The sequence below is a fragment of the Zonotrichia leucophrys genome, chromosome 10 (genome assembly GCF_028769735.1).
Source record: "Zonotrichia leucophrys gambelii isolate GWCS_2022_RI chromosome 10, RI_Zleu_2.0, whole genome shotgun sequence".
Taxonomy (NCBI): domain Eukaryota; kingdom Metazoa; phylum Chordata; class Aves; order Passeriformes; family Passerellidae; genus Zonotrichia; species Zonotrichia leucophrys.
Window position 1 is genome coordinate 2,641,915 of NC_088180.1, and position 12,421 is coordinate 2,654,335.

Genomic DNA, 12,421 nt, shown 5'->3' on the forward strand with positions numbered 1-12,421 from the left:
GATCCTTCCAACCCAAGCCATTCCATAATTATTTAATTTTTTGAGGTGGAGAGTGGTTGCTGTGGAGCCCTTCAGTGGTCAGTACCAGGCCTGGGTTGTTCAGTGTTCTTAGAAATTACCTGGACAAAAGGACGGGTACAAAGTTACTCAGGTGAGGAGGAAATAGGAGAAACTCCAGGAAAGTCTTAGCAGAGTGAGAGGACTCAGAATGATGGGTGTGCAGATTAAAAAAAAATTGCAATATGTAAAAAAATGAGGTGATTGTGCTGGTTATTCCTGCTGAGGAATAACCTCAGTGCTCAGAGTAGGGTAAATCCGTGAAAATCCAGTTCAGTTTTTCACAATAGGAATCTGAAAAGTTATTAAAATTTTAGAAACTGTTAAGAAACAAAAAAGTAAACAGTAAAAGAAAAAAAAACCAAAAGGAAGAGCCTTTCTTAGGTTATTTTTCATGTTTCAGCCTCTCTGATCTGCCCCATCTCCAGTAAAGAAAAAGATGCTACCAGAAAGTGTTCCCAAAACATTGCAAGGAACAAAGATTGTCTGAATCTCTGATTTTAAAAATTATTTATTAAGGAGAGGGAAAGTGACACAGGTGTATAAAATCCTGTGTTGTGTCTTCCCAAAAATCAGAAGGAAAAATAAAAATACTTTCCTGTGTAAGTCCATTTCTCTTCCATGAAGGTTTGATGGCTGATGCAAAGTAAGACAATCATATAAAATTAATGTATTTTCCATGGACTGGGAGCTCTGGGCAGTGTTTGCTGGGGGAGGTTCCCTGCCCTCCATGTGATGGGACATCCCTGTGCTCACATCCTGTGCACTCAGATGATTCCCAGGAACAGCTTTGCCCTAATTAACTTCATAAATGTTTGATGATAAATGCCTTTGACTTATTTTCTCTGTGATCTCTAATTAGGTCCTTAAATGCTCCAGTATTGTTTTTTTTTTGCAAGGTAAAGATCACTTTGGGATGCAGGTGATCAGAAGTGACCCCACAACAGGGATGTGCTGCACAATGGGGGTGTTTATTTAATCAGAAATCTCTGCCTTGCTTGGCAGGGCAGAGTTTGTCCAGCAGCAATGCTGCTATTTTTATGCCCTCCTGTGAGATTTGCCAGTTGTCCTTTCTGATTATTTTCTGGAACAGAGCTTCAAGAACCCTTGCCTGGTCTATTTACTACTCCTGGTTTCTGTCTTTTCAGGTTTCTCCATCGCCAGCGGCTACAGAACCAACAAAACCTCGTCCTAAAAAAGGTTTGTTTGAAGATGTGATTGTGTTTCTTGGGCAGGTTGGTTTAAAGGTTTCTTCTGTAGTGTTTGCAGCTGTCTAGGAGGAAATAAATGTCCTCTGGGAAAAGGGGAGACTGTCTAGACTGTAATTTGCTGAGTACCAGTATTTTTCCAGGGTCTCTGTGAGCTCAGTGCTGTTCCTGGCTGACTTGCCACAGCCACAGCCTGTATCATGTTTGCTTATAATCTGGGAGAGTGTTTATTTTATTGTGTACTCACTTGTGGGGCTGTTAATGGGTTTGATACTCATTTATCCTCTCAAATAGTAACAGGTTTGTTTTGGGTCTTCAGAATGATGTCTTGCTCTGGAAATAATCTTGGGAGCAAACATTCTGTCTTGTGGGTTTTTTTTATGTTACATATTCCAATTTTTGAAGTAAAAGTGATATTAAATCAGGCAGGTTGTGAGTTTAATTATCATTTATTTGCTTTTGCTTGTCTCTTTTTAATAATGAAAATGTGTTAATTCACTCAGTGCAAATTGTTGGTTTTGAAGTCTTGGTTAAATCTGAACTGGAACAGGTACAATTTCTGTTGTTGGTTCCAAATGTTTGACCAAATCCTGCTGTTTTTTGAGGGATCTGGTAAATTCTTCAGCCTCTCCTTTTCTGTTCCCCTCATTCCTTGGGCAGGACTTGTCCTGACACACACAAAGTGTTCCCTTCTCTGTGCACTGCTCCCCTTCCAGCCCAGCTGTGCTCACTGCAGAGCTTCTGTGCCTACCTGAGCTGAGCTTTTGGGCTGGTTTTTGATAGATTCTCCTTTCTTGAGCGCACAATTCAGATTTTAATCAGGAATATTTCCTCCCAGTGCCAGAGCAGTCCTCCTTTGCATTCAGGGACCCTCACTGGTGAGCAGAGCCCTTTGGCCATTTTCTGCCCTGGCACAGTATTCCTGATGGGGAATGGGATGGAGCCTGCCTTGGGGTGATGCTGGCAGTGAAGAGGAGTTAGACTGGCAGCTGGGCACTGCAGTGACACTCTGCAATGACAAACTGGCTTCTTTGTCCTGCATGAAGGCCTTGGGAAGCTGCAAAAACCCCTTTGCTTTTGGGGAGCTCAGGCCAACCTTGCATAGTCCCAGTTCCTGTAGGAGAATTGCAGCCCTTGAGCAGAGCGTGGCTGTCCTGGAGATGGCTCAGCACAAGCCCAGAACTCTTTGGGAGCTTGCCCAGAGCTGAGGAGAAAGGAAAGTAAAAATAACTCCCAAATTTACTTTTATCTTGACCCTCAACTCTTTCAGAGCAATGATTGCTCTGAAATGACTCTAAATTGGTTACTTTGAGGCAATTAGTGTGACTTCCATGGAGGCACTGATGGGCTCCCTGGTGAGCTATTTCATCTCTAGCCTTTCCTATAAAGGTTATGACTCCCATCTCATCCTCCATAACCCCCACCCTGCTCTGCCTCCTTGTGCAATCCCATTTATTTGTGCCTCTGGATCTCCCTTTTACACTGACAGAACCCTTGACTCCAAGTAAACCAGGATGATTTCTTAAAAAATCCTCTAGCCCGTGACTTTTGTAATTCTCTTTTCTGTCCTTTAAGGTAAATTGAGGCACCTCCAGGCCTGGCACACACAGACTGAAATGCCTTCAAAGCCTTTGGGCTTTGCCATTTAATGTTTGACTTCAGTGCAGCTGGGAAAGCTGATTTGAGCTGCCTGATCGTTAATCTCTGGGAAATGAGGGCAGCAAAAAGATTTGCACTTGGAGTGATGTAACAGTGTCCTCTGTGTGTGGGTGGGGGACTGGGGGCATGAAAAAGAGGAGGAGGGAGAACGAAAGGATGTTGGATATTTTTTGGTGGAATTTGGCAGGAAAGAGCAGCATCTATTTCCCATGACAGCTGTGGTTTTTTAATAGAATATTTGTAGAACATCTTAATTAAATATTTCATCCCAATTTAGTTTGGCTGAGGAGAATTACGGTGAACTTTAGGAGCCAGGCTACATCAGTGGTGTTTGAACAGAAAAGTACTGCTAAACTTATTTTAAACATTGAATGGCCACTTTCTGTTGCAGCAAATTGCCATTTTATATTTGCATTGTGTTTTCAAGCAGCATAAAGCTTTAGTGTCAGTGTTTTCTGTGAAATGCAGAGACCATATGAACAGTTTGGTGTGGGTAAAATTCCTGCCCAAATAGAGCAATAATGGATGATGTGGTTGCACACAGGTGTAGCAGAGTGGGACCAAGCCATTGACCATCACAGTGCTGCATTCAACCTGGCCAGCTTGTCTGTCTTTGTACTGGGCAGGAGTGAGGCATTAAATGTGTGTGTTTCTGAAAATGGAGTCTCAAATTTGCCAAAAATCATTGGAATGACAAAATACACACCTGAGGTTTGTAGCTTTAACAGAAGGCCACGTTTTCAGCAATGCAGGTTTGGTACATTGAACCTGAATTTTGGAGCTTCCCCTCACTGTTCCTTACTTTCCATTGGATATATTGAACCTGAATTGAGGAGTTTCCCCTCACTGTTCCTTGCTTTCCATTGGATATATTGAACCTGAATTGAGGAGTTTCCCCTCTCTATTCTTGCTTTCCATTGGATACATTGAACCTGAATTTTGTAGCTTTCCCCTCACTGTTCCTTGTTTTCCACTGGATATATTGAACCTGAATTTTGTAGCTTTCCCCTCACTGTTCCTTACTTTCCATTGGATATATTGAACCTGAATTTTGTAGCTTCCCCTCACTGTTCCTTGCTTTCCATTGGATATATTGAACCTGAATTGAGGAGCTTCCCCTCTCTATTCTTGCTTTCCATTGGATATATTGAACTTGAATTTTGTAGCTTCCCCTCACTGTTCCTTACTTTCCATTGGATATATTGAACTTGAATTTTGTAGCTTCCCCCCACTGTTTCCTGCTTTCCATTGGATATATTGAACCTGAATTTTGTAGCTTTCCCCTCTCTATTCTTACTTTCCATTGGATATATTGAACCTGAATTGAGGAGTTTCCCCTCCCTCTTTCTGCTTTCCTCCCATGATCCTGCCTGTGAGCCAAGAAAAGGTGGAACCTACAAGCAGAGTTTAGCAACTGCATTGTTTGGCTCTTAGAGGGATAATGTTGAGTTTGGAGATGGGATTTGTTCATGGAGTAGCTGATCCACCATGTGTGGCTGCCAAAGCCCTAAAGTTGGGATTTGAGGAAGAGGAGGAGTGTTCAGCAAGGTTCTGGAGCAGATGGGGTTGGTGGAATCAGGTCTGAAATCTCTCCATGCAATGATCTGAATTAACAGCTCAGGTGGAGGTGACTCCCTCCAAGTATCCGTGGCCACCCCTGGTGACAATTGTCCCTCAGCAGCTGACACAGGAGCAGCATTCATTATTTTGTCCTTTATCCCCTGTTGGGAGAGCTGCTCCCAAAATCAGTTCCCTTTGTTGCTCCATCCATTACTCTGTTGATCCCCAAGCAACTGAGGGTGGAATAAATAAATTCAAGCTCTGGTCCTTGAAGTGATAAGGAGTTAATGTCAGTGTGCTGAGGTCCTGCATTCTAAATTAATCAGGTATTTTCCTAAATGCTTTGCTGGTTTGGAATTGAGATAGGCTGTCTCCCATCTTCTCACTTTCTTTTTCCCACACAGGCAAATCAAATAATTTTATAGGATCTGATGGTACTGGAGTGGAGAATTGCTTTTACCAGCTTATATTGTTGATTTTTATGGAACATAACTCAAATTTATTTCCCTTTATTGTGGGAAAAACGTTTAGAAAGAAAGTTCTGAGCTCGTGTTTATCTAATAACAGTTCAGAGGTTAATGGGACAATTTTAAATGCATTTGGATTTCTACATGAATATGAGACCTCAGACTTTCTGAGATGCACTGATGGTGTTTTAATGACAAGGTAGAATCCTAAATATGTACACAGTATAATAAACTCACTGAAGCAAAATTGATTTTGCTTGAATCACTGGGAAGAACTTGTCCTAAAAATCCATTAATCTGTCAAGAATGAGAATTCTGAATTGTCATCAACCACCTCTACACTTACCACAGGAAGGGTCAGGTAAATCATTTTCAAAATGAAAACCCTGTAAAACTATGAGCAGACATCAAGTGTTCTCCTGGGCCTGGGCACTGGGGTATTTTTTGGGGTATGTTTTTTTCTAGGGTTTGAAGGAAGGATTTGTCTGTGACCTTTGGCAAAGTGCTCTGGCTTTTGTTGCTTTCCATTTATCAACCACAAGCTTGGCCTAATATCCAGTGACAGGCTTTGGATGCTGCAGGCTTTTGGTTAACAAAACATTTGGAGACATGAAATGAAAAGTATCATTTAAATGGATATATTACAATGCACTGCTTGGCCTGGTGGGTGGTGGCTCTGGTTAGGAAGTGCCAATAAACAATCTCAAAATGTGGCTGTTAATAGTGCTAATAAATAATAATGCAATAAATAATAATAAATAATGCTCAGATTATGCAGAAAGAGGTAAGTGGCTTTTGATGAGCTGTGTTGTCTCTCTCTGGGAGGCTCCTGCTTGTGCAGATGAACCAGTGGGGATCCCTCCTGCTCCTGCAGATGTTTTAAGGGATTCTGTGAGTATTTAATCTGAAGAGCAGGAACTCTCCACGCCGTGGAGTCGATTCCATGCACTTGCAGTGCTGATCGTTTCTGAATTTCTGGTACAGTTTCTTAAATCAATATAAATCCATTCTTTGAGCTGGCTTCAAAGCTGCCTTTGAACTTGTAAGAGTGAAGCTGCCTGAGAAATCCAGATAAAAACAACCCCCTTGAGTTAAATTAATTAATACTTCTAAGTGTGTCAGAAAGAAAAGGCCTTAGTGGGAATGTCATGGTCGGAGGGAGCCAATCCAGCCCTTATCTCTCCATACCCATTCCCTTCCATTTGGCCACATGCAAGCCAAGATCTTTTAGTCCATTTGAACCCCCAACCTTGTGGGAAGAAATTGGTTCCTAAATAAGCTAGATTAGTTGGTAATTACATCATTGTTTTATGTAAGAGACTTGGGTATTTCCATCTCGCCGATAAGTGGGGAGCAGCGAGTGCTGTGTGTGATGCTCAGGATCTGATGCAGCTGCTAGTTTGGAGTAGTGAGATTAAAAAATGGATTATCATTTCTGGGTAATTAAATTCTATAATATCCTTCTCTTCATCCTCTTCTCCCCAGAATAACAACCCAGTAATCCCTGCACTGCAAAGAACTGGTAATATTTAAATTGGAATGTGCTAGCACAGCTCTGCCCTCTTGTGTGTGTATATTAATATCTGTGCTGAGAGGAGCAGGGAATCCTTTGCAGGCAGCACAGCAGGGAACATTTTAGTGGCAGTTTTTAAAACAGGTAAATTCATTTTTTGAAGCTTCTTTGAAAGTCCTTGGTGCCAGGCAAGTGTTTTCTGATTTTGAAGCCCAGCTGCCACCCATTGCTTCACACCACAACAGAAGCCTTCAGCTGCAGTTTGTTGGCATGCTGCATACAGATAAAATAGCATCTCCTGGTGGGAATTTAAAAATAATTCTGTAAAAATAGCAAGTGACAAATTTAGGAAGGGTGGGATTCATCTCTCTGCACTGAGACATCTCTGATGCAGAGCAAGTCTCAGCAGATCACCCGTGTTCCATGTGTAGCCAGTGCAAAGGGCATCTGTGCCATTCCCTGACCCCTCCCAGCCACCTGGGCTGGGATCCATCCCTTCCTAAGGATGCCTCTTCCTTGGAGACCAAGGCAACTCACTCACAGCTTCATGTTCAGAGACTGGAAGGAGATGCAGCTCACTCAAGAGTCAGAATTCCCAATGTCTGTGCCGCTGGAATTTGAGCATCTGAGTTTTTGGTGACAGAATCACCTGTTACACTTAGCCCAGCTCTCCAGCAGCATCTGTGGCACAGGAATGACAGGACATGTTGAGCAAGGAGCAGCTCACTGGAGGTTTTTTGAATAAAAAATATCTCCATTCACTCCTTGCAGGGCTTGTCCCCTTCACTGCCAACGCTTCCAGCTGCATTACACACGCTGCAAGTCCCGGGATTTTGTCACTGGTTTATTCATATTTCTCAATAATTTCATCCCCTGCATGACTGTGATTCATTTTTATGCTTCTAATTAGAGGGAGGCAGAGTGTGCTTCTGTGGCTGTGTAATTAAAGACTGTGTCATTAACACATTTGAGCAGTAGGGAAGAGTGAAGGTGCACAGCAAATGCTCATCCTGGGGTAGGCTGGGATTTCCCTCCTGGAAAACTTCATCCTGAGGCAATGAGGCTGGAACAACTCAAACTAGAGAGTCTTGTGTAAGGAGCATTGAAATGTTTGCAATACTTCTATATTTTTTTTGTGTAAATATATCTATGTTCTTATAATATTCCTTCAGTGTAACATTCCTTGGCAGTGGATGAAGTGAGGACAGGTTCTAGGTGCTGTTCCTTATGGAATGGGAAATTTCAAAGACTGATGTGGCTGGATGCTGGTCCTCTCCATGCTGGAATTTTATTTTGCTTTCTAAAGGAAAAGCTTTTCTTACAAATGCCTTACAACTATTTTAGTTTCAATTTTCATTTAAAATACCCCATGCTATAGACAGAAAAAAGACTAAGCATAGGAATTAAAGCCAGAGGAGGGATTAGAACTGGAAATCCCCAAACTACTTCCAGCTCCTGATGCTGGAATTAATGAGAAGCTGGTTATTTTGGGAATGCCTGCAGCCACTTTGTGGGGGAAATATCTCCCATGCCAGTGTTGCTGTGGGAGGAGGCAGTGAGGAGGCAGCAGTATCTCAGGCCACCTGTGCTGTTCATGAGGGATTTTATTGCCATGCCTTTGCCAGGGTGTGCTCTGCTCCCCAAATCTGGGAGCACACACCCAGAGAGGGCTCAGACCTCACCTTGCCTACAAGAGCACAAGGCAGCAAGCAGAGCATGATTTAAACAGAGAGGAGTTGGGATGTCATACTAGGACTTGGATCCTTGAGTATCTCCAAATGTGGTGTCTGCATCCTCAGGGACTTGAGAACTGCCATATAAAGTAGCCTGGTTTTTGGTTTTTTCCCCTATTTTTTGGTTTTCCTCTGTTCTGAGCACATCTCTGCTCAGCAGTCAGCACTGATGGTCAGAATTGGCTCATGAAGAGCAAACAGACTTTCAGTTCTCATTTTTCAGAAAAGCCATACTTTTTCAAATTTCTTTTTAAAGGTTTTTGTTACTAAACCTCTCTCCAGTGTTATTTGTTTGAATCAAATTTTAGACTTGAATTGAGCATTATCAGGCTTGATATAAACTTTTAATGGAGTAATGATCAGGATCACGTACTTGTGTTAAAGATGTGTGCAAATCTCATCCCCCCAGATGGACTCAGGACTGCCCAGTGATATCTCAGCAGCTCCTGCTGCTATCAGAGATTTCCCAGTGACCAAACTGGTTCTGCCCTGGGAGCCTCACTGTTACTGGGATATCCAGGGGGGTGACAAGTGTGTGTTTATTTACAGATTACCCCACTTCACCTTCAGGTTGAACTTGAGCAGGATGTAGTAGAACACAAATAATTAAATAAATCAATTCTATTTATATGGCAAATTAACTGAATAATCAGGGTATTTATTTCATAAAGGAAACCATCTTTCTTTGGAGTAACTCAGAACTGTAAATGTCTTAACTCAGAAAAAAACCACAAATCTTGAGTAAGCAACTCAATGAGATTTATGCAGTGCATAGTAGCAAGAGAAAATGCCCCTTCTTCCCCATGCCCTGGAGCATAAATCAGATTTAAGATACAACGTTGAAGTCTTTCATCTATCCCTGGCTAATTTTCCTGCAGGGGGAGGTGGAGAGTCAGAAATGTGGGGTTTTTTTGTTGTTTAAACCTCTGTTTTGCAGGCTCCTTCCAGCTTTGCCTGCGCCTCGTGGAGCTGTTAAACCGTGGGAGGCAGCTCTGGGCATGAGTTACAGCTCCAGCCAGCGCCGGGCTCTGTGTGAGGAGTTTTATTAACCCCAGCTGACTGTAAATAACCTCCAACCACACAGCTCCAGGGCTTGATTTAAAGGTGCTCCAGCAACAATTTGCAAACAGGAAAACACAGGGAAAAGGGATTAAACAGAGAAAGGCTGCAGTGTAAAGCTGGTCCTTTTTTTGTTGTTGTTTATATCCATTTTAGAGGGATTTGTGCATACAAAACCCTCTATTCTCACATATATTCCTTCACACATGGTGAGTGAAATACAGCTCGTGGAGCCTCTTCTGAGTGCTGGGATTTGGGGTTATTTTTCATTATTACTGAGTTTTGAATACATTAACAGCTCCATTTTCAAACTCCCAGGATGGATCTGGGCGTAGGAAGAGCAATGTTCCTGTGCTAGTTTTCTTTCAAAGCTCTAATGTATTTATACTGCCACAGTCTCAGTAAAAGTCTGAGGAAGGAAGAGGATTTCTTGTCAAATTTGGCTCTGCTAGAAATTTGTAGGATGCTCTTCTCACACCGAGGCAGTCTGTGAGTTTTAAATCTTGATAAGAAGATTGATACTAGAGCTTACAAATGCTTTCTCTCCATTATCATACCTTGTTTCAGAAAATCCAATTCCCTGCAGAGCTGTTGGAGTGTGTGCCCTTTATTTTAATGTAATTTTTGCCCAGAAGATGCTGATTCCCTCCCTGACACTGGATTTCCAAACGGGAGCGGAATTCCTGGCGTTGGCAGCTTGTGAAGCTCAAGGCAAAAAGGAGACAGCACAGATGGGCTCATCCTCCCTGTGCATGTTTATTTAAATGGATAGGAGAGCACAGAGCTGTGTCTGGGCTCTGACCACAGCTATGGCTGCACCTTCCCCAGGCTCTGGGAGTGGCAGTGATGGAGATCCTGGCAGGAATGGACAGCTGGGTTGTCTTTGTGCCATTGGGAGTTTGCCATTAAGGCAATGACCAGGATGCCTTGGAAGTGGGGACTGAATGTCCAAACCCATCCAGTCCTGCTGCTGTGTGTCCCAGCGAGCCTGGCCCGGTGATGGCAGCTGAAAACCTGCATCTCTCTTTGCCACAGCCCTGCTGCTGCTCTGACTTCTACAGAGCAAGGTGCTGTGGTTTGAAACTGCCAGAGGGCAGGGATGGATGGGATATTGGGAGGAAATTCCTGGCTGTGAGGGTGGGGAGGCCCTGGCACAGGTGCCCAGAGCAGCTGTGGCTGCCCCTGCATCCCTGGGAGTGTCCAAAGCCAGGCTGGATGGGGCTTCAAGATTTAAGATGGTTGTGGCTCTGGAGAGGTGTATAAATAATTTCCATTAATTCCTTCTGCATCTGAATAGAGCACAGAGCCTGGTAATAATCCTTTACTTCCAACAGCCATTTTTGGGGGGATCAGATATGTTCTTGTGTCAAATTTAATAATGAATTTAGATATAGATACTGGGAAGGAATTGTTGACTGTGAGGGTGGGCAGGCCCTGGCACAGGGTGCCCAGAGCAGCTGTGGCTGCCCCTGCATCCCTGGCAGTGCCCAAGGCCAGGTTGGACAGGGCTTGGAGCAGCCTGGGGTAATGGAAGGTGTCTCTGCCCATGGCAGGGGAGTAGGACTTGATTATCTTCAAGGTCCTTCCAACCCAAACCATCCTGGGATTCTGATTCACTTTATGATGTTCTTTTGTGCTTCTGCTGCCTCAATATCAAAATGTCACAATAGAGGATTGAGGCACTGCCTGGGTGTTTGTTAGGTTTGAAAATATCTCTGTTCTTGGATGATGCTGTTTTGCACCATGGAATTTTGAATTAGAATTTGGAAAGGGACAGCTGAATCCTATTGGAAAACCTATCCCACATATGTGGTACCTTCCACAGTGGATCCAGGCTGTGGCTCAGGAAGCTACCGCAGAATAAAAAAATAAAAATACTTCTATTTAACTGCCTTTGCAAAGCTCTTCTGTCCTCTCTTTGTGCTGTATGTTAGGTGTGCTTTAGGTTATTGGGGATTTTGGGCCATAACAAGTTCTTGTGTCTCCTTGAGTCTTTTGCCCCTTTGCTGCTCTTGCTCAGGCTGGGTTCAGAGCTGGAAGGGGTGAACTGGGGCTTGGACCCTTTCCAATGATCTGGATTGGAAGGAGGGCTGGGCTCTGAACTGGTTTTTTCTCTCTGAGATGACTAAAACTTTTTCTTGAGCCACTTCTTCCTGCTGGTGCTTTAGCAATCATTTCCCCCATGAAATCTCATAGGAGCTTCTGGGGCCTTTTTCCCCCTCTTGTTTTTACAGCAATTTAAAGCCCTTTTATTAAATCTAAACCTCACTGTTTGATAGTTCATCCCTAAGCTATAATTACCCAATATGAAGATGCAAGCACAAAATAATTACCTAGGGAGGTTTACACAAAAGGGAATAACTCATTATTATTTTTTTCCAGTCCTCTGAGAAAATCTATAAGAGGAGGAATAAAGGGAAGAGTGATGATAGAGCAGCACAGATACAAACCTGATGATCTTACTGTGATTCTGTCAGGGTTTCTGCTCCAGTGGCTTCCTTAAAGGAGCATTGTCAGAAAGAAAAATCACCTTGCTGGAAGTGGCTGGTGCAATCAATCACTGGCCAGCCAGGGGATCAGATGGATTCCCTTTTGAATTCAATCAAAACACACTTCAAAGGCATTTAATCATATTTTTGGTGGCTGACTCCCTGGCACAGGACTTTTGTGGTCCCACAAAAGAGAGGCTGAAAGACAATTATGCAAGTTATAAACTCTTTTTGATGTAGATACCAAGTTCTTTGATGATTGTGTTTTCCTGGGCTGGCCTTTGGGCAGATTGATTTACAGCAAATAATGGCTTTTTGTTTCTTCACTGCTAGAAGGATCTAAACCACACTTTTCCAACCTGTGCAGTGCCTGGGATTATTGCTAGAGGTGACAAAGAAAAGTGTGTCTTCATCCAGCAGTGACACAGGAGAAAATCCTGAAGGTCCATATATTGAAGAAGGTGTTTTATTCCCTTTCTCTGGAGCTAGAGACCCAAATTAACAGGCATTTGTATTTTCATCTTCTTCAGGAGAATGACCCATTGCACTGTGACAGCCCTTATCAGCAGGCTGAGGGAGCAAACCTCAGGGAGATAAATGCACCAGGAGCAGGTATCCACTGCTTTGTGGGAAAGCAGGAATGCACATTAAGTGGTTGAGGCTCTGGAGAGGTATA

At 43.1% G+C, this 12,421-nt stretch overlaps 1 protein-coding gene across 2 annotated transcripts in view; it reads left to right on the plus strand.

The window, feature by feature from the left end:
- The window catches only part of BBS4 (Bardet-Biedl syndrome 4), a 37,637-nt gene that overhangs the window by 628 nt on the left and 24,588 nt on the right, over nt 1-12,421 (plus strand). Inside the window, exon 2 of one of the 2 annotated variants that reach the window (XM_064722679.1) lies at nt 1,206-1,257. In XM_064722679.1, the coding sequence (XP_064578749.1) occupies nt 1,206-1,257 (52 nt within the window). Of the gene's footprint in view, nt 1-1,097; nt 1,258-12,421 lie in introns of those variants that run through there. The other variant, XM_064722678.1, reaches the window with a different exon arrangement.